Source organism: Cyphellophora attinorum, assembly GCF_001299255.1.
Source record: "Cyphellophora attinorum strain CBS 131958 chromosome Unknown Contig1, whole genome shotgun sequence".
In the NCBI taxonomy this organism is placed as follows: Eukaryota; Fungi; Ascomycota; class Eurotiomycetes; order Chaetothyriales; family Cyphellophoraceae; genus Cyphellophora; species Cyphellophora attinorum.
In genome coordinates this window covers 575,310-596,255 of record NW_017253229.1, presented here as the reverse complement: position 1 = coordinate 596,255, position 20,946 = coordinate 575,310, and the positions used below count along the sequence as shown (strand labels likewise).

Below are 20,946 nucleotides of genomic sequence, written 5' to 3'. Positions count from 1 at the left end.
CAATGTTGCTTCGCGTAGAACAGATGACACCTCGTCGACTGTTCCGCCCAGGTTCAGGTCATCGTCAAGGGAGGAAAATCGCCGCCTTGGCATACGATTGCCAAGAGCGTTTTCGGGCTACACAGTTTGCTGGAAGGAGGCTGTGCTCGCCCATGAGATGCGTTCTAAGTTGTTTGGGACGTTCATGACGATGGTGCTGCACTCTTACAGAATACCACAGTTGTCTTTGAGTCGGCACAGCCAAGCTTTTCTGCACCACTCGATGGCTTTCACCTAAGTCTATATCTTGTAGGAGTTCATGCCCGCAGATGCCAACACGGATTGGTTTCTGCCATCACAAGATGTGCACACATACGGCTCAGAGACACGTGATAGTACCGCCTACGATTGTCATAACAAGTCCGAGCACAATCCGCAATGACCTGTGCGACTGGGACGACTCTTAGGGCATCACTGTGGGCCAGTCCACGAATCCGTTGATACCTAGAGGCTCGAAGCCCTAGCCAGACAGGCCCCCAGCAATGAGCGTCACAGCAGCATCACTTCACCATCGAATTGACGTTCCTGCAGAGCCTAGCTCATGATGCACCGACAGCGCATCTCCAGGACTATCTTCAGGACTATCCTCAGGAAGAGGATGAACGGTTGTTGATGCTCCGTCTTCGCGCCGGTCGCTATCGCTGCCGCAGATGCTCGATATTTGAGCACACGATTGGGTGCTGATAAGGTTAGTCGGATCCCAGTCTATGCATGTCTAGGCCATCTCGTCCTCTACGACAGAATGGAATCGATAAGGTCGCCACCTGAAGAGCCTCGGAGGTATCTGTTGTCACGCTTGCGCACTTCTCGACGCACCATGAATGCTTCGTTAGAGCATGGCATCATGGATATCGGAACATACAGATCGTCATTTGCAATACCTCATTTTGATCCTGCTGTGTCACATCGCTCCAGCGTGGCCATCGCGTTCGTTGAGAAGCCGGAGGATCCTGGCCCTATTACAAGCAGTGCGTACCTGCATACATGCATGGGTGAGCTCCAGGATCATGATTTCGCCGCCATCGCGGCAAACAGCAGCGACTTGATCAGTCGGAAACATGCCAATGCGAAGCTGGAAGTGACGGGAACAGGTCGTCGTCGTAGCTGGTGTCAGCTGCAAACAAGCTGGGGACGAAGACAATCGTCATAATTCAGCGGACATTTCTTCCGCCCTGCCAAGCGCTTTCGCAGCACATGTTTTTCTCGACTTTCTTGCCGCATGCGAGATTTTCGATATCCACTCACTCCCTCATCGTTATCTGACCGCCTCAACATTCGCGCTTTGTCTCGTTCCAGGCTCAGCTACTGCAGCTCAATACTATCCGCTTTCATGCGCTTACTGCACTGTGCCACCGATGCTGTGGCGTCCCGATCGGCTTTTGCTTCCAGGATCGATCTCTCGGACTCCCCACGTGTAGCTGGCCCTGGCTGGATTGAAATGGACTGATTGTTGCTGCTTTCCCCTGCTGATCGCGCTAGCATGTACCTGCCGTTCACTCGGCCTTCCGCGGGGCACATATACAGCGTTGCATGCTACTGTAAATGAGCAAAATTGCATCTCATTTCTTCTGTGTACTTCCCGACCGCCTCTCTCGGCTCTAATCTAGCACAGTTGAACGGCTTCCAGGCCCAGCATGGCTCCTATAGCGCTCACTCCCCCTCCGGTCGAGGCGAAGAGACCTGGTCTACATCGAGTCGACACTGCCAATCTCGGCACGAAGAGAAAGATAATATGCTTTTCAGGTAGGTGGTATAGACCCTCATGAAAGAACGTAGCCCTGAACATGCCCATAGACTTCGATGGCACGATTTTTCTGCAAGATACCGGGCACCAGCTGTTCGACAACTTCGGCTGCGGGCCTTCACGACGTGCTGAATTGGCCCACGAGCTCGAGTCTGGTACACGCAGCTTCAAAGAAGTCTCAGACGAGCTATATTCCTCGCTTGATGTCCCATTCGATTCTGTCTTCGATGTGATGAAGACAGCACTTGAGATCGACCCGGACTTTGCTACCTTCCACGAGTTCTGCGTTAACAATTCGATTCCTTTCAATGTCATCTCCGCTGGCCTGAAACCAGTTCTTCGCAAAGTTCTCGACCACTTCATTGGGGAGGAAATGTCCTCACATATCCAAATCGTCGCCAACGACGCCCACATCTCGGAAGACAACAAGTGGTCAGCCGGATGGCTTCATCCCGAGACGGAACTCGGCCACGACAAGGCTCAGTCGCTGCAGGACTACAAGTCCACCGCAGCGCTCGAGTCGGAAAACGGCACCATTCCACAGATCATCTTCATCGGCGACGGTGTCTCTGATCTGCCTGCCGCACGGGAGTCTGATGTGCTCTTTGCCCGCCGCGGTCTCAAGCTCGAGGAGTATTGCATAGAAAACAAGCTCGATTACATTCCCTTCGACACTTTCGCGGACATCCAAAAGGAAGTCATCAAGCTTGCCAAGATCGACCAGCAGCGCACACAAGGCAAGGGTCTGCCCGCCAAGTTCAATCCCAGAGCCAATATGTGGCGTCGTGTTAGCAGTAAGGCTGCTGTACCAATCTTCAGTGTCTTCAGCCCGAGTAAGGAGGAGAAGGCATTCATCTGGCCTGAGGCCTTCACGGAGAAAGTCGAGAAGCCGGAGGAGGTGGTGCAGAATGCTCGCGTTGCGGCGCCGACTGCTTGAGGGAATTTCACAGCCAGTCATTGTTTGGGATTCAGTCGTGAAGCGATTGGCGTTACTGAAGCGGCTCATTTGGCGATACTATACATCAATGGACATGAAACGCAGGCGACTTTGGATAATTAGCATAGATGCACCAGCAAGAGGACGACGCAGACAGACTGGACAACAGATCTCCGAAAGTTTGATGGACTAGACCAGAGCTAGACATAGATGTATAGACACAGCTGTTTTGCACACGCATTGATCATCGTAGTCAAAAACGGATTACGTTTCAAGGTGCTGTAGGAGCGCGCATGTGACACGCGCAGCACGAACAACGGCGGATTCGCACAACGCTGCTGCGAGCACCAACAAGATGACTTAAACGTATCGAATGTGTGAAATCGTGGCTATGTAATTATTTCATACAGGTTTATACCGAAGGTTCAGAACAAATGATGGGATACATGTAAAACTGTTCGCCCGGAATTTGGCAACTGGAAGGCGGTCATACAGCACATAAGTCGTCTGCGAAACGAATGTATCATGACTTAGACCACTCTACACGCAAACACTCCGGCGCTGGGATTCAGGATGCTTGGGAGACCCTCGATGTCATGCCGAGTGTCGTTCATCTGCTGACAGGAAACTCGGGTGGGAGTGGTTTTGACGACCTGAGAAGCATTTCGTCGTAGCTTGGAAGGATTATGTCGTTAATCGTGCATTTTGGTCATTGAATGAGCTCATCAAGGCGGATGCCATTGAAGAGGATGATATGTAGTAAGAAACTGCCCTTGCGGGCGACCGTGTGACCAACACCGAATCGACGTGGGAAACGGTATCTGGAGACATCCGCTTTCTCGGACCAGACGAAAGGTAGGAGCTGACATAGGGTGCGATTGAAAGTACACAGGGGCTCCGAAACATTCATGTTCTCAGGTCTCATCAGCCTTGCCTTTGCCCTTCTGGTCAATCACTGTGCTTGCTGATGTGGTACTGCTATCGGTAGAAAGCTTCTTGGCCACATTACTGAGAACATGATGAACTTCTGAACTGGCCAGATTGTGCATGAAGTCGTTCAAGTCGAAGTCGTCGTCGAAAAGCGACTTCTCAGCGTCATCGCCGCCAATGCTGTCAGGCTCCAGGACCTCAGGAATGCGGAGCAGGCCGATAGCGTTCAGATCCTGATTCTGGTGCCCCGTAGTGCCACGAGCCCGATAGAACGCAGGAGGATCGTAAGGACCGAACTCATTCTGGAATGAATCGTCATATGAATGCAACGTGCCAGGCGTGGTGGGCGACTGAACATTGCCTTGATGTTGCCCTAATTCAGAAAAATAGCTCCTATCGTCTGTGAGACCCGGATCCGAAGAAGGTAGGATGTTCCGCGTCGGTGTCGAAAAAGACGGGGATATATAGCGTCGTGGGTCGAACACAGTCTCGTCGGTGAAAATATGTGGCCCTGGCGGGAAATTACTCGGTCCTGGCAGATGACTATCGGCATTGATGAGCGGCTCACCAGGGCGTGGCCCAAGAGTATGGAGTGAAGGCGAATCGGGAGGAGCAACTACCCAGTCACCGTCTGCACAGTAAGATCCAGAGCTTTCGCGCGGAAGCACGTCGGCCTGATCTTTTACAGATAGCATGGCGGGATCGACTGACACGACAATTCCGAACAGCGGCAGGTGTGAGCTCCTGTCGTTGTGTGGTTCGGCTGGTGGGTAGGAATGAAGTGTAGGCGCTTGATCAGAGACCTGTCCGTCATGAAAGTCGGCTGGAATCAGCGTATGCCATGGCATAATCAACGGAGTTCCACTCGTGACGGCAGGCGTTGTTTGATTGCCCGAGTCGTTATCGACTTGCAGCTCAGAATTGTCATCCGTGGTCGTCCCTGCACCATCGTCTGTGCCGGCAGTTGCAACGAACAAGTCTTCATGGGCAGACGGATTAGATAAGTGAGGCCCACCCAGAGGTCGGACTTGTTGAGGATCTTCACCACCTGGTAGAAGAGGTTCGCCTAGCCACGGGTTCAGATCGTTCTGTCGATCAACCAGATGCGAGTAGAGAATAACGCAACAAGCTTGCCATGCTGTTATCTCCGCAGCTTGGCCCTGGGTCTCATTAATGTGAAAGTCGAAGACTCGTCGCCAGAGTGTGTAGGGAATATCGCCGTCCAGATAATGTTGCTTGAAATGACTAGAACGCTTCAATGCACGAAGATATTGCCATCTCATCCGTTCGCCATTCTCATGCGACGCAGGATCGTACTTCTTGCACCAGCAGTCGAAGAAGTCTGTTATCTCGCCTTCTGACTTCTCTTTGCCAACCTTTATTCTAGCTCGAGGCTTGCCTTTCACCTGCCTCGGCAAGAAGCTGAACACACCGAATCCGGTAGCACCGCTTAATGACGGCTTGTGCTGACGTCTCGTGGGTCCAGTGCTCTTCTTGCCTGCTTTGCAAGCACCGCTCGTAGTGGACGAGGTCAGACATCGCAGCACATCGCTGGACAGCAGTAGAGTAGAAGGTACCCGCGGGTTTGCCTTCGCCAAACGGGTTGGCCCGTTTGATTCCTCCTGCTCGATGCTCCAGATGAGTTTAAGGCATTCGTCTTGGCTTCTGCTGCTTGATGTGCATGCGTCTTGCTGCGAGTAGATGTACTCGAAGCGTACGAGTCGACGGAAGTGACCCTGCTCCAGGGCGAGCGATTCAGTGAGCACGGCGCAGGCATGTGCATGCAAGGAAGGGTACGAGCCGTCTGAAGAGCCCTGGTAGGCTAGGGTGACCATCCATCTTATGGCATCGAAAGCAAGGAGAGGTTGCTGATCTTGGTGAATTGGTCGGTGAAGGGAAGCCTTTGGGAGGAGGTGAACGATGTCCTTAGCGGAGATTCCTTCCCAGCGCGTCTGCAACTTCCCCGCGTTATCGATGGCGATCCCAGCAAAAGTGATAAGAGTGTCGTAGCTAACAAAAGCCCGTCGCAAAATCACAACTTGTTCGTGTACTTCATCCAGCATGTTCGTTGTGTTTGCCTAAGAGCGTGGAACTGTTCGCACTGAGAAGCAGAGAGGTCTGCCATGGTGCAGACAGTCAGAGTAGCCAACGCATCCGCACTGGTTAGTGGTCAGGTACTGCAGCCTCTTTCGGGGTAGTCGGATGATGGAGGTGGAGCTCTCCGATGAAGCCTTGAGAAACGCCTTGAGCTGCCGGCTACTGGATTCAAGGCGAGCGGCTCGAGAACTCACCAAGCATTCCGAAGCTGTTTTCATAAGTATACGCGGCTTCAGCGTTGATGAGCTTTGTCCCATGTTGGTCTGTTGCGACATGAGCAGTTGATCGTGTGGGCGCGATCCCCAATGCTCGCAGGCGCCAGGGAAGACTGGGGGCCAAAGCACAGGTCTTCGCAAAGCATCGTCGCTTCGCATCAGATCTCCATCATGAAATATCTGACGACGTTTGAAGAATAGGTCCTCGACCATCTGGCTCACCTAAAATCGCGACTATGGTTCTGAAGACGTCATGACACGCCATCATGACCACAGGCACTGAAGCTTGAGTGCCGATTCACCTTGCAGGCAAAACATGAGCAGAGTAAGTCCTCTCGCAGCTGTCAATTCAGCCATTGATACAGGGCCTCGGGGTAGATGTCTCTTTCAGGGGCAGTCTGAGGTAGTTATACACCGTGACTTTGTCTCCTACCGGAGCGGAGCTGTTGTCTATGCTCGATGGGGCTGATTTCATAAATGTCTCGTGCAGCTCCTGACCAGATTCTGCGGGACCCGCGGTCAGCTACACGGGAATGACCGAAAGTCAGCTTACCACACAGTGATTCGGCTGGTACACAACTTAGCATCTGCTAACACGTACACGTCTTTCACTTCAAGTTCCCTCCAAACAGCGGAAGGCTTGCCAAACAAACGCTCGCCGGCAATTCCGCCGCTCAAGCGATGCATCGACCGTGGCTAAATGATTGCGGACATCTTTGACAACCACTCGCGTGCCAATATATCCGGGACAGGTATGGCTTTCAAAGCAGGCAATTGCCATGCCACTACATACATATAGTGCTTCGGGTCGTCCCTCCTTCTCCTCAAAGCCTCGCGGCGACTGGCCAGGAAACAGGCAACAACCTTGTACGAGCTTGCCAAGTGGCAGCGTTTCCGACCAGCTTTTGACCCAAACTGGCGGTATCAACCAATCGACTGACAGGTCACACTCCTCAAGTTCCGTTCCTGCATCAGACCGACAAGCAAACGGCACATGCACTATAAGAGTGGGTCACATGGTACACGACTGCCGGTCTTAGACCGTTTCACCGCTTGCTGTCTCCGCTCATAGGTGCATTTCTCATCAGGGTCTTTGCTAGGGCCTGCCTCACTTTACCATATCTACAGCTCCTTTCCTAACTCCCCAGAGCTATGTTGTTACTGTGAGATGCTGACTTCATGGGCGGACGTCTCACGCGATAAGCTCAAACTGGTCCAGGCCATTTCCCCAAGCCTCCACCACCAGCTTCAAACACCTTTGCTGCCTTCAAGACATCCAAGTCTTTCCATCTCTTTCCAATGATTTGCATACCAACTGGCAACCACCCTCTGCCTCCCTCGCTCATGCCCCACCCACAAGGCACACTCAGGCCTGGATGACCCGTCGCATTGAACGGACAAGTATTATTAGTGCTTCCGACGGCAAGCTTCATTTTATCCATGACGCTGCTCCCTCCTTCCTCTTCTTTCCTCAGATCTGGGTGTGGTGGCGCTACCGACACGCCAGTTGGTGTAACGAGGATATCATACTCTTCAAGCGCCTTGTCGTAGGCCGCCCGAAGCTGGAAGACGTGCCGATGCGCTTTGCCCTGCACTTCAGGACCATATTTCTCGGTCAGGAATGTTTGTGAGAAGATGATGTTGATGACAGCGGGATTATAGCGACTGAGGAGTTCAAACATTTCCTGGTCCAGTGGCCACTTAGGGGCGAAATGAGGCAGATTGTGCGTGAGTATGTCAGGCACCTTGCCTTGCGCGGTGAGACTCGCCATGTGGTTCCTGCTCGCCGCTGTCCAGATTGCGGGACCCAGAAGGTGCATGGGAACAGAGACTCGCTCAACCTGGGCACCCGCTGCGGCGAAGTGCTTCATCGCAGCGTCCTCGACAACACGTGCCACTTCCGGAACTGTACCAGGGATCGATAGTGATTCTGTGATGATGCCAACTTTCATGCCCTTTCCAACCTGACTTTTATCCTTGCCTTCCGCGAACTTCGCCAGCTCTTCATGATACTGCAGCACGTTCTCGCGCAACGGACACTCGGCCCCTTGCCGCCCGTCCAGACCATCATACCCAGCCAACGCAGTCAACAGCAGTGCTACATCATCAACATTCTGTGCCATCGGCCCTGCATGATCGATCATCGGATGCAATCCGGCACAGCCTGTATACGGCACCAGTCCATGCGTTGCTTCAGGCCATACACTCCAGTGAAGCTGCTCGGCATCCGGATCGAGCCTGCCTGATCTCCGCCAATCTGCATGTCTACGTCAGGACCAGCATTTTCTAGACCAGTAACACCGCGCTCGCGTGCGGCGCGCAGCGACAAGGCGCATGCGCCGCCCGAAGTGCTGCCGCCGGTATTGAAGTTTCGTAGGTAGGGGTTGTGTACGGCGCCATTGGCGGAAGTGTAGCTCAAGGGTGTGAGGGAGTAATTCTCGCAGGTGGTGATCCCAGTGATGGTCCCACCTGCTTCCAGGACCCGTTTCGCGACGCTAGAATCGATGGAAGAGATCGGGTACTCGCCGTTGACGGCAGAAGCCATTGTATCGGTGAACATGCCACAGGTGTAAGGAATCCCGCCCACGGACATGTTGTCCTTAACCGCGATGGTCTTTCCTTCCAGCAATCGGCTTGTTGGATTGGTTGCTCGCAGCTCCGTAATGAGTCGCCAGGCATTGTGTGTGTTGGTCGAAGGGTCGGGCTTGTGGTACTGTCGCGTCTGAGCAGCATCAGATTGTGAAGTTGAGGCGGCTCCATTGATGGTAGGCACGGGTATAAGTCGTGGATCAATGTAGTCTGGCAGGTCCTGGACGGCTTGAGCTGTCACGTCGGCGGCTTGTAGGACGGCAAGGTATGCCTCTTGTGATGTCGGGGATGTTATCGTGACGTTGTTCTTGGCAGCAACATCGTGAAGCACATCAAGTGTGGCGGAAGACCTGTGGGTTGGAGATCTGTCAGCGCCCGAGCACACGCAACTGGTGGGCGTGTCGTGCGATGAGTAATGGCATGCTCAGGAAGGAAGTTGTACTGACTTGCTGTCACCAGCGAGAGACACAATCGACATCTTAAGTCAGCGACGTATGGTAGGTCGGGAAGGCGGACGACAAGTAAGCTGGAAGCCTCTACAGATCTCGATTTCTCTACGAGACCTCCGCGTCTGAGCCGGCAAGAACGTGCGTGCGATTTGTTGAACTTTCGTCCAGTCGATCACGAAGGTGGGATATGTCAAGCGACGTCGGGTACGCTGATATCCGCCTAATTGGGAGCAATGTCGTACTTCTCCGCTGGACCACGAGTTCGGAGGAAAGCTAAAGCATATCGCAACGACTCATACGCCCTGAGCATGACCTCTGTTCACCCGGTCATCGCCGAGCCGCATTTCTCGGTATGCGCACTGTCGAGAAACGCTTCAATACAGAGGTTGCCTTTTGGGTCGAGTATTTGGTAGCGCATTCTCTGTCCGTCTTCTGTGATCTCGCGTCGAATATTCAAGTGTGTCAGGCGCGAGCTTGGATCGCACCACGCGAGTTCCATAACTGCTGGGTCCAAGGTCGTTCCGAGCCAATTGACGGGCATCTGTTGATGAAAGACAACCTCTACTCTATCAACTTTTTCGGTAGATTCAGCTGGTCTATCTTCAGGAAAGGCAGTCCTTATGGCATGAACAGCTCGCGCAAGAATGTGATTACCGTACGCTGATGAAAGCCCGGCTCGTCGAAAACATTCATAGTCGCGATACAAATCGCCCCAATCAGAACGATTGTCCACTGTGAGCCAGGCCAGATACACACCTCCCTTGAACCAGCCTACTTCGGCGCGCTTGTTAGAGGCGTACGATGTCTGCATTTGACAGCCTTTCCAGTCGACCCTGGTGAGGATGGTATGAGTTTGCCGAAAGACTTCGGTGCCCTTTCCGGTTTCCCCTGCTCGAGTCACCCATATGCTGAGATCAACATCAATCTCAATTCCTTTCTCGACCACTCTATACAACCGGTTAAATGCAGCCGTGACAGTTGCTGCCACGGAGGACAGACCCAGGACATGGTCGACCAGTCCCCTAGCGAGGTTCGGATCTCGCAGTTCGTGGGTGTTCCGGATGCCGATCGAGGTAGCGTGGGTTATATGACATCGTGATTGTACAAGCAAGACGCTGATTACTGGTTCGATCATGGCCGAGAGAAACAAGCACAGTAATACAGGATTGTCTGCGAAGCTCCATAGATCCGCAGGTCTGCCGCTTGAATCGTTGCTCATCGAATGCTGACCGTGCCGGCCACCAGTCCTTGCTTGGTAGTAGCGCTTCAGATCCTCCACGCCAAGTCGCAATGGAAAGATGAACGTAGTCTTGGGTAGAACATGTAGCTTCTGTCGTCGATCTTCCTGTATGGTTTGCCAGCCATCACAGTCCGCAAGCTCGGCTAGTGTCTCGGTGCTCAAATTTTTCCTTGCGGGCGTATCTGCGAAGAATGAATTTATCGCTCTCGCTTTTGTCTGTAAGTCTTCGTCTAAAACACGCAGATCGGACGAGGTGAATTCATTTGGAGATGAATTGACCTTCCATTCTGCTGGCTCTCCTTTTGGCAGCATGATCAATCGATGAAGGTTGCGGCGGCGGCGGGCATGTACCAACCGCAAATTCTGAATAATGATAAGTAACGCGAATAATGTCGCTGTAGCGGCGTGATGTACCTTCCATACATTCCACAGAATCAGACCGAGGATATATAACGCAAAGAGTCCCGCCGGGTCGGCGTAAAACATGTTGATATCGACACTTCACCAAGTCCCGCTCAAAAGCCGGATGGTAGATGCTCGTTGAAGATGTGATCAATGACTTGGGATGTTCCTAGTGTAAGTACACATCTGATGACACGAAGCAATGAACACAGCCAGGGACAATTTTATAGATGGCATACAAATTTTGGAAGACGTTACCCTGTGGCATATCGAACGCCGTTTCTGACCTGCTGCAAGGGGCCGCAAACATCTCATCAGCTGATGCTGTCTGCGATGAATCTGCCTTGCTGCCTGGTGCATAGCTAAGCTTGGACGCAATACGGTTGAGTCGCCTTCGACCAGTGCCGGGCGCGAGACACCGAAAGAATGTTGAAACAGTAGTTTAATGGACAGTGTGCGGCGTTCATTACGCAGCGCGCACGACTGCATGTCTGCTGTAATCGTGCTGCCTCGCGTGTGGTCAAAGAAGGAGCGAATTCATCTTGACCCGCCAAACCGTGTCTGTTGCTTCACTGACTCGCATGACGAACAGGGAGGGAGGGTTTCCATGACTCGTGCACCATGGCAATCTTTCCTACCGCGGGCTCAGAGCTTCAGACGTAAGGACCATGAAATTTTGAGAGAGTAGCACGCGCACTGCTACCTGCACGACGCGTATGCCACTTTGAGGGGTCACTGCATGATGTAGATTGTTCTTTACAACGAGCGCAACGCTCCCTAACAACGCGATCGCACCACGCATGACGAAAAGTACAATGGGCCCGTCTTATGAGCCCAAAGAGCCGCCCGCAAGAAAGCATACAATCGCGCGGAAGCCTGTCGCGACAACACCTTCTCGATATGACCCACCGCCGCTACGGTCTTTACCCAGGCACAGCCCGACTCTCGTCTCTCGAATACGTACCCGATGGTCCTTCATGAGCAAGCGTCTACGTGTACTGGTCGTTTTTGGTGTCGTTGTTGTTCTTGCTCTCATTCTGGGGCTCGCTATAGGACTGGGGACGCGATCTAAAACCCAGAATCTTCCGCTCCCTGGCGGCAATGGAGGTCCATTCTCGGGCGAGCTCACGTACTACGATCCAGGCCTCGGATCCTGTGGCGTCACCTCGAGCTCGTCCCAGAACATTGTTGCAGTGGCGCACTCACTCTACGATGCCGCTCAAACGGGCTCAGATCCCAACCAGAACCCGCTCTGCGGCAGGAAGATACGTGCAAAACGAGTGAAGGAAGGCAGCGGGGAGAGGAGCGTCGATCTTACAGTAGTCGATCGATGTACAGGCTGCGCACCGAAGGACATTGATGTGAGTTTGTCAGTCTTCAAGCAGCTGGCAGATCCGGATCTTGGCAGAGTCGATGTGACATGGAATTGGCTGTGACTGCGCAATTGTCTACCGAAATCAATATCTACGGTCATTATCCCACACACAGCTATCGCAGGCGGCCTCACTACGACTCAAACAGCGTTGCGTGACTCGCGTTGACTCGGGCTTCACGACTCGCTTGGCAGACCCAAGTTAGACATCAACACGTCGCTCTTGGAAGCTCCTCAGCTCGCCTGAGCCAAGTATCTGAACGTCTTGCGAAGACGGCAGTAACACCAGCTGGACCCGTAAGTACACGTCAGTTCTTTTTGTGGCAATTGGAGCTTTGTAATGCTGAGAACTTCGCGATAAAAGCCCCAGGTGCGCGTGTCGAGGTACCATCGCAACTAAGATATCTCGTGAAAGAATCGATTCTCCACAACGGGCGAGCGAAAGTCCTTGCGCATCAAGACACGGAAGTAGCTAGCGGAGTCGCGGCCACCTTGCGCCAGCAACACCGTCACAACGTCCAATTCCGCCAAATTGAATGAAAGAGCTCGCAATCAGAACCCGCAAGCAGCTCGGGCGCAGATCCAGAAGCTTGGGTGACTTGCCTCTCAACGTACTGAAGGACCCAGCAAGCTTGAAACACGGGAAGTGGTCACTTCAGCCACGACCTTGGATGTAAAGAACCTCTCACGGTCAAACAAAGCAATTCAGCGGCCGACTTGGCAGAGACGAGTGAACGTCGTGAGAATGGCGGTTTGGCTAGTATTTACGAGGGCGGCCATGTTGCAGCTGCCCGCACTCAATAAAGCACCGGGCAAGAGAGGACAAATATCGGTGAAACAAGGTGCTCCATCGAAGGACGGGCAACAGCGATTGTTAAAGTGATGACCACCCTGCTTCCTACAGCACAGCGCGCCTGTGGCAAGAGCATTGTGCAAGTCCAATATCTCCCAACTTGGTCAGTGGTGCGGCTAGTGCCTCAGTCCCGGGGCCGCAGGTTTTCATTTCTCGTAACCTTGGAATCCTTGCTCACAGATACGGTACGCTCCAGCCAAGACCAGTCTGAATTCTTTTCATAGCACGTGACCACGTCATCAAATAATGCTGACCAAGTGTAGGCTGGTAGACTGTATACTGTGCTACACCTCAAATCACAATGAAACAGCACTTTACCTTCGCGGTCTTCTAATGCTCGAAAATCGACAAGAGGAACTCTGTCAATTTAAGCTATTTTTGATCAACAGCAAAGCATTGCTTGAGTAGGATTGCGTGCCTCGTGATCCCAATAGAAATGCTTGGTGGGCGGCCTAGTCGCATCTAACTTTGGACCCCGATCCTGAAGGATTCACGCCACACCAGCTTCGACGAATTAACTCTGATGTGCACAGTCCACTACCTCATAAGGCAATTCAGAAGGTCCTTGCTGTGAAACTCTGTGCCTGACTGCTTGCACTACCATTGGATTTGTCTTGTGCTGGACTCGTGTTGAGTGGAGGCTCCCAAAAGCCGAAGGATGCACGCTACACAATCTGGAACGTGCCGCCAGACAGACCTTGCCTTCCGAAGGCCAAACGTACCAACGGGTGGCAGATCATCTGTGAGATACAAATGCCAGAATGTCCCAGCTTCATACTGCCTGGTCGTCGTCGTTATTAGCTCTGCATTACACGAAGATAGTGGTCTCGAATTTGCGACTCAAAAGCGTCTGCCGGCATGAAGCTTTCGCATATCATCAGCAGAGGCTCGGTCTCTGAACCGACAGAGTACTACACTCTCCGCAAGCACACACCTTGGGTTGCTTCGCCGCTCGAGAAAATCCCAGGTAGCCAAGGGACAGAGACTCCACCGACTCAGACTGAAGGTGCGTACTTTCTACGTTGGATTTCATGTTGAGCTGGACTATGGAGCGCACTTGTACAGACAGGGTCTATCATGTCACGAGACCTTCAGGACTGTTCACCAAGAGTCTGTGTCGCCTTGTCGACCATGCTAGGGTGACAAGATGGAGCTCAGCCCATGTTTCAGTTCTCGCGTGCTGGACTGTGTTGGTCATCATGAACACCTTAGCTCATTCTCTGACAATAAGCAGGCAAACACACCGATGGACAGCACCACGGTCTCCACTTCCACCACCAACATGACCCCGATACACCCCATTTCAAGCACCATCATGAGTCGAGTACGGTCGAGCTCTTCTACGATCTCTTCTTTGTTGCCAATCTTGCGACGTTCACTGCCAATCACGAGATCACCGACGCGAAAAGTCTCAAGAACTATGTTGGTTTCTTCACGATCTTATGGTTCACATGGCTACAGACCTCGCTCTTCGACGTTCGCTTCGCGACTGACTCGGCCCTGAACCGTCTGTGCAAGGCTGTCTCATTTGGTGTGATGACGGGCTTTGCCATCACAGGAGCTATCTATGACACAGCCGATGTAGGCGAAAATCTCAAGGCTTTTAAGGCGCTTGCTCTCATCCTCATGGTCTCACGCCTTGCACTTGTGGCGCAGTATGGTCTGGTTCTTTGGTACGTCAAGGAGTACCGACGCACGCATATACCAATACTTGCCACGATGGCCACGCTTCTGGTCGCTGCGTTTATCTACCTTGGCACCTTCTGGGGCTTCAAGGAGGGCCTTGCCGGCGATAGTTTTCCCATCCAACATTCCGGCGAGTACACCTACGTCGCTTACTACGTCGTCGCCGTCTTCGAGGCATTCTCGGTCATAGTGATTTCCTGCATCTGGCGAATCGTCTCTTTCAAGCACACCCATCTGGTCGAACGCATTGGACTCCTCACGCTTATCATCATGGGCGAGGGCATTATTGGTATGACCAAGTCCGTTAGCAAGATCATTCAGAACAGCAGCGCTATCTCATCTCGCGATATCGGTATCATCATCTCAGCAGTGCTGCTCATCTACTTTATCTGGGTTCTCTACTTCGATCAAATCGAGAACGACCGATTCGGGACAATCCGTCAACAAGTCTGGGCACTCCTGCACTTCCCGCTTCACGTTGCAATACTTCTTACCGTGGAAGGCTCAACTGCATTGATCATATGGAATATCATCTGTCAGATTGATGACAAGTGGTGGGCGTATGAGAACATTTTCTTGCCAGTCGACGACAACAATAATTACGATTTCGCCAAGTTCGAATCCGCCGAGGCCGTGGTCGAATACATGAACAAGTCGATCGAGACTATCTCCACGTACTTCAAGCCCGGAACACTTGACGAGTACATGAATTACAACACAACCGAGGGGTTCGAAATGATCACAGATCCCGAGCTGAAATTCGACTCTCCTGATTGGGTTGGCAACGCCAGCAACGTCATTTACGAGATCTTTATCGGCGTCGAGAATGCGTTCTTTTCCAGTTTCCAGATCGAAGCACCTGAGCGCAGCAATAGCCAGGGCAGTGCCGCCTCGAATGAAAGCGCTGCCGATGCCGAGTTTGACGAGTCTGTCAATGAGAACAGTGCAATCTACAACATCTTCGTCACAGTCTACGAATACTTCCCGATCGCGGCTGGCGTATTCCTCATCATCCTGGCAATTCTGTTTTGGTTCGGCAAGACCAAGAAAACCCGTGGCGAATGGGGCAGCATCGGGGTACGCGCGTTCTTTGGCAGCGGACTCACCTTGATGGCACTCGGACCATACTTCGGGCCTCAGTCGTCGTCGGACGCGTTCTTCTACGGCCCATGGGCTATTCCAGTCGTTATGCTAACGTTCTTCGTGGTTATCGTCCTGGACAACGCATTGGTCTGGTGGTGGAACAATACAGTCGAGAGGAGGAACAGCGCCGGTGGGACTAGAGGCGAGCCGGTGGTACTGAAGACAAGCAATCACGCGAGAGGAGACAGCAGTGAGGGAAGCGTTGTCTAGTGCGCAGCGATATTCAGCGTCTCATCAGCTAACAGCGGTGTTTGATGACATGACACTCAATTGAAACCATAAAGGTCGGCATGAACCGACTCTTTCATCATCATATTATACGTACTTACTTGTGCTGGGCTCCCACCTCGTTGGCAGCCAAAGTGTGAGTCGGATCGCTTGCAGTAATATATTTGCTCGTCCCTCGGCCGGGGACATGTCAACCGGTCCGGGCTAAGGCCCACGGTAAAGCATGCCAAGTCAAGGGCGTCAAAAGAATCGTTTACGACCAATTGAAAGAGATCCTTAACACAAACATATAAACTCCATTTCGGTCCTGCTCATTTCGCTCAGTCTCGACATCTGCCAACAGTTGCAATCAGCAACATCAGTACCCTCCTGTACAGTGCCATCTGGCCGACAGCATCATGGATCACATCCACGACAACGATAACAGCACCAATACCTTAGTCGCACCTCTGTGATTGTGGTGCCAGTATTTTTGACAGCCTCGTCGCAGGCCTGCCAGGACTGTACGCAGACGCAACCCGCTATTTCGAGACAGGCTCTGTTAGATCCTCGCTTTTCTCCACAGCAGAAGCAGAGGACTGATCTCCCTTGAACGCAAACCCTGGATGGGCAGGGATCAAACAATAAGCAGCGCATACCACCATGCTGTCAAGATAATCAGTGGGACGAGCCTTCGTTCCGTAAGATGGGCGTATACGTACACTGACTCGAGGGCGATGAAAAGTGGCTCATCTCGCAAGGCTTCACTGTCTCTCGAGTAGCCCTCACTCAGCTCATAGACACGGTAAGAGCATCGAATCATGATGAAGATGAGTGCTGCAGCAAGCGCAAGGCAGAAGATCTTGATTCGCCCTGTCAACGCAGCTCCACGCCAGACAGATCGGCTCCGGATCGCGAAGTCGATTACCAACAGTGAGAACAATACTAGTGTAGCAACTTGCAGCGCCTGGAACCCCTGTCAGCGGATTTCAATGCTTACAGTATCTGCAGGGAAGACTTACGAGACCGGCGAGAGCAATGTTGACACCGGACTCGTCCCCGCCGTTCGAGGAAGCCGATTTGGCGCCACCAGCAGCCTGTAAGGCCAGGGAGATGACATCGGAGACGATGAAAATCCAGATGTACCACTTCGGTGCGAGCCGAGAATAGTGCTTGCCAAAATGAATGACTCTTCGGGCGCCCTGTCAGCAGATTGTTGCGCGGCTCTTAGAGGTAGGTCGACTCACAGTCGAGACAGCAGAACATAAATGGCACCTGAAAAGAATACTGGTCCAATCGTGATGAGCACAATCTGCATGATGAACCCGGCGTCGTCCCAGGGGTTCTTCCAGTACAGGATCCTCCCAACATATCCGATAATCTCGCAGAAACAGCCAAGGATCATACAGCCCATAAACCACCACGACCGATAGCGGATGCCGAGCCCGAGTTGGACTATCAGACAGATAGCGTAAAGCGCGATGAGTGCACCGCTGGCTCCCAAGGACGGCCGATAACCGTACGTGGACAACTCGAGAGGACAGGTAGAGACGGTGCAGTTGGCATCGTCGCCATTGGCAATGTATACAGCGCCGGCCCCATTGGTATAATACAGGGTATCGTTGATCCTGGAGACCGACATAGTTGTGACTTCTGGTGGCTGAACGTCAGATTGGCGCGGAACCGACGGGGCCCAAAGGTATAGTACGGTGCAAAGAGCTCCTCAATGGAAGGGCGGACAGGAACCTGTGCCCTAGGGGGCCTACCCATCCTAAGTACTCGGTTGATATGGTCGAGTCTGACATGCACGATCGACCGAACATGGGAATTGTCGTATAGGCGAAAACACCGACATTAAGCGCCAGAACTTAGACTGATGCGTATCAACATCAATCTCCTCGAATCTCAACCCACGACTACAGTACACTCAATGACTTGGACAATCTAAGGCGCTATCTGGCTCGACTAGTCTCCATATATTAAACCTTCGCAAAAGGGCCCAAGAAAAGCACGTTACTAAGTCAAAAGTCGGTGCCTTTTGGGGCCAAACATTTACAGAGCACTATCGCTCACGAGATCTAGATGCTATCTCCGAGATGCATTCTCGAACACGGGATCGATTGGTTAGATTGCTGGTCTTAGATCGGTGGCCATCTCGCCCGATGGCTCCGGCGTAGGCAAGGAAGGCGTTCACTGGCTCCTTGATCGGGCGCCCCGTGCTACGGTGCGGCGAGCCCACAAGCAGGTGTTACACGAGACACGCCTGTCCGGATGGGAACATCATCATGATGTCTGCAGCACTTGTGAGATCCCCGAGCGAGCAAGGTGTTCGGAGCAAATACAACATGCTTGATGTCTGTGCCGTTACTGCTGCCTCTCAATCCATATCCGCTCGAAGGACCACAACCAATGCCAACGAGTCCATGCACACTACCCGCATCAGCGAAGCGCTACACAAGCAAAACTCAGCATAGGCAAGCTCATACTGAACGGTTCCACAATTTGTCCCTCTAGCTGTCTCAACGCCATCCACGGTTCAGGAAGCCAATCTGCTACGCACGCGTGTGTCAAGGGGCCTTACTCGTATCCTGTAGACCAGGTGAAAATTGGGAAGACCGGTCCCAAAGACAACGAGGTCTCAGGGCGATAAGGCGACAATTATGCTAACATCTGCCAAGACCACCGTCCGCTCCATGGCCTAAGCGAGATCAGTCCATTGGTGGGCGGGTCTGAGATTCGCAAAGCGGTCCTGATTAAGTTTGAGCACTGTACATCAATGGCGGTGGAGATAAATCGTGCGTACGATGTACGAATATGCTCACAGACCCGACAGACACAGATACTCAGGTACAACATACAGTCGACTGGCGATTGGCTAGTCACCTGTCAAAGCATCAGGCCGGCAGCAGTCTTGCTGGCTAATGCATGGCGACTACTACATGTGTATACCCACTTGACCTAGGAAAGGCTGTCGTTACGCTCGAATAGTCGATGAGTTTGCGACATTGACTCTGGTCGACAAGATGAGGATCGTAAATGGATCTGGTGTTTGAGCTCTCGGCGAATAATCCCCTGGCGTCTGTGGTCTTATATGCTATGGTCTGTGTCATACGCAGCTGCTTGCCGTCACGTAGTCTCCAGAATTCTCGACTGGTTCAGCCGAATTGTCACCATCTCCTGTACTTGCAGCCAGACCTTATGAGCTGCTGTGTTACATGCCAGATCCAGCCACAAAAATCGGGCGAGTACTTGGTATATCTCATCCCAAGATGAGCACTGAGAGAGCCCAGCTGTTCTCCGACTTCGCTCGAACTCCTGGTTGGCGAGTTGAGATGCGAACCACTCCTTCTGAGGCACGTCCGAAGCACCAAGAGCTCCAAGTATACAAGCCCAGGTGTAGATATCCTGGTGAGAGTCGCTGGTTGATGCCTTAATTCCCACGTTCTCCAATGCGGCTTTGAGGCGCCCAACGACTATCTGCACTGGCTCCGGATTGCTCACTGGAAACGTCACTGCCAGAGCGAATAAAAGCGCAGCACTCTTGATGACTGCGCCCAGGCGATTATCCGATGATGGCTGGTCCAGGTCACCGTTTTCTGTAGGGAAGAGAGCGGACATTAGTTGCAGTTGGACCAACACACGATGCAGCCCCAATCTGGCGAGGTTGTGGTCGTCGTGTGCTTCCCGACAGTATTGATCGAGCAGGGTGGTGTATGCGTATAGATCGACCAGAGCCTCAATGACGTTTGGTGACAAGGCGCATTCTGGCAGTGATATGGATTTGCCAAAAGCCTCGAAAGAGATTTCGATGCCCGCAACACCAAAAGCATTGTGCCTGTTCTCAATCTTCCGCAGCTCTCGATACCTCTGACAAAGCGGCAGTGACGGGGCGCTCAACTTCAGCGATGCCTGAATCGCGTCTGCCACGTGGATTTGGTAGTTGTGAAATTCCATACTGGGCAGATCCTGGCCGCCTCTGGACTCTACCACGTATAGAAGCGCCTTCCAGTGCGCATCAAGGAGTGGACGACGACTGTAGACGTTGAGCCATAAGAGATCCTGCAGAGGTGGCGTGAAAGAATGCGTGGCCTTCGGCGGGGATGCCACAATGCTTTCGGGTGTTCCAAGAGCCATGATCGCTATCAGATGCCAATTCTCGTCAAGATCACCCTTCTCATCGATTTCGCGCGATAAAAGCTGTACAGCACGCTGTTGGTGCATGAGTGAGGATCTGTCGATTCTACCTTCCTGCCGTAGCGCGTTCATGTGCAGTGCCGCAGCCCACATCAGACTGTGAAACACGTAGGGGTGCTCCAGAATATTCATTAGCCACGAGCCATTGACTGTGTGACCACCGGGGCGAAAGCCTGGCCAGTAGACTCGGTAGGAGTGATCAAGCAATTCTCTGGTAGTGTGGTCTAAGAAAGGATGGAGTCGAGCTCGATAGCATTGGTGGCTGTAAATCCCTCTAGAACGTTGCTCGGGACCATGGCAGGGAAAGTGAGGTTTGATGATCGTACGGAGAGCATTGACTCTCGTGCCTGTAACAAGTGCATCCTGCGTTCGGCCTGCATCACCTGTGCTGTGACCATCAGAGGCGCACTTGCAGAGACGGAGGATCCAAGCGGTTCTTGATAGCTAGCACTGCTGCACTCACCAGCTATCCGCGAAGTACCAGCCGTAGAGCCTTCATAATTTGAGCGCAGGAGACAGCTTCGGGATCTGGTATCGGCAGGTTCGATGGGAATGGATTGCTGTGAGCGACCGTCCTGATCGAAGGCAACGTCGCGAAACTGCATTTGGCGTACACCAGGGCATGCTATTTTCCTTTTCAAACAATTGCGGCATGATGGGCGCCCGAGATCGCATTTAATGCGCCTGGTTCGGCAAACCAGACATCCTTTCGATGCGCCATGATTAACCATTACTTTTAGCTGAATGTACTTGAAGTGATGACTCGCATTGACGACTGCTTTGTTACTGCTGTTTGCTGCCTCCTGCGACTGGAACTATGAGCGTTGGGCTGGCCATGATGACTGCGGC

The 20,946-nt window shown here is 52.6% G+C and overlaps 8 protein-coding genes across 8 annotated transcripts; 3 read left to right on the top strand and 5 right to left on the bottom strand.

Moving 5' to 3' along the window:
- Positions 1-1,673: 1,673 nt before the first annotated feature.
- AB675_448 (Pdp3-interacting factor 1) lies at positions 1,674-2,720 on the top strand (the record flags this gene model as incomplete). Its single annotated transcript, XM_018144630.1, has 2 exons — positions 1,674-1,782; positions 1,834-2,720. 2 exons carry the CDS (start codon positions 1,674-1,676, stop codon positions 2,718-2,720), a joined length of 996 nt encoding a protein of 331 aa, XP_018005625.1.
- Positions 2,721-3,634: 914 nt separating this feature from the next.
- AB675_447 (uncharacterized protein) lies at positions 3,635-5,713 on the bottom strand (the record flags this gene model as incomplete). The annotated part of the gene is made up of 1 exon (XM_018144622.1): positions 3,635-5,713. One exon carries the CDS (start codon positions 5,711-5,713, stop codon positions 3,635-3,637), a length of 2,079 nt encoding a protein of 692 aa, XP_018005825.1.
- Positions 5,714-7,167: 1,454 nt separating this feature from the next.
- AB675_446 (Amidase) lies at positions 7,168-9,029 on the bottom strand (the record flags this gene model as incomplete). The annotated part of the gene is made up of 3 exons (XM_018144611.1): positions 7,168-8,090; positions 8,135-8,901; positions 8,998-9,029. The coding sequence occupies 3 exons, from the start codon at positions 9,027-9,029 to the stop codon at positions 7,168-7,170; spliced, it is 1,722 nt and encodes a 573-aa protein (XP_018005846.1).
- Positions 9,030-9,319: 290 nt separating this feature from the next.
- Positions 9,320-10,726, bottom strand: AB675_445 (uncharacterized protein; the record flags this gene model as incomplete). Its single annotated transcript, XM_018144600.1, has 2 exons — positions 9,320-10,603; positions 10,655-10,726. 2 exons carry the CDS (start codon positions 10,724-10,726, stop codon positions 9,320-9,322), a joined length of 1,356 nt encoding a protein of 451 aa, XP_018005635.1.
- Positions 10,727-11,457: 731 nt separating this feature from the next.
- On the top strand, positions 11,458-12,078 carry AB675_444 (uncharacterized protein; the record flags this gene model as incomplete). Its single annotated transcript, XM_018144589.1, has 1 exon — positions 11,458-12,078. One exon carries the CDS (start codon positions 11,458-11,460, stop codon positions 12,076-12,078), a length of 621 nt encoding a protein of 206 aa, XP_018005366.1.
- Positions 12,079-13,725: 1,647 nt separating this feature from the next.
- On the top strand, positions 13,726-15,906 carry AB675_443 (uncharacterized protein; the record flags this gene model as incomplete). Its single annotated transcript, XM_018144578.1, has 2 exons — positions 13,726-13,873; positions 14,102-15,906. The coding sequence occupies 2 exons, from the start codon at positions 13,726-13,728 to the stop codon at positions 15,904-15,906; spliced, it is 1,953 nt and encodes a 650-aa protein (XP_018005451.1).
- Positions 15,907-16,445: 539 nt separating this feature from the next.
- On the bottom strand, positions 16,446-17,545 carry AB675_442 (Sphingoid long-chain base transporter RSB1; the record flags this gene model as incomplete). Its single annotated transcript, XM_018144568.1, has 4 exons — positions 16,446-16,569; positions 16,626-16,870; positions 16,926-17,094; positions 17,151-17,545. 4 exons carry the CDS (start codon positions 17,543-17,545, stop codon positions 16,446-16,448), a joined length of 933 nt encoding a protein of 310 aa, XP_018006003.1.
- A 1,484-nt stretch (positions 17,546-19,029) lies between these two features.
- AB675_441 (uncharacterized protein) lies at positions 19,030-20,037 on the bottom strand (the record flags this gene model as incomplete). Its single annotated transcript, XM_018144558.1, has 1 exon — positions 19,030-20,037. One exon carries the CDS (start codon positions 20,035-20,037, stop codon positions 19,030-19,032), a length of 1,008 nt encoding a protein of 335 aa, XP_018005914.1.
- Positions 20,038-20,946: the final 909 nt, after the last annotated feature.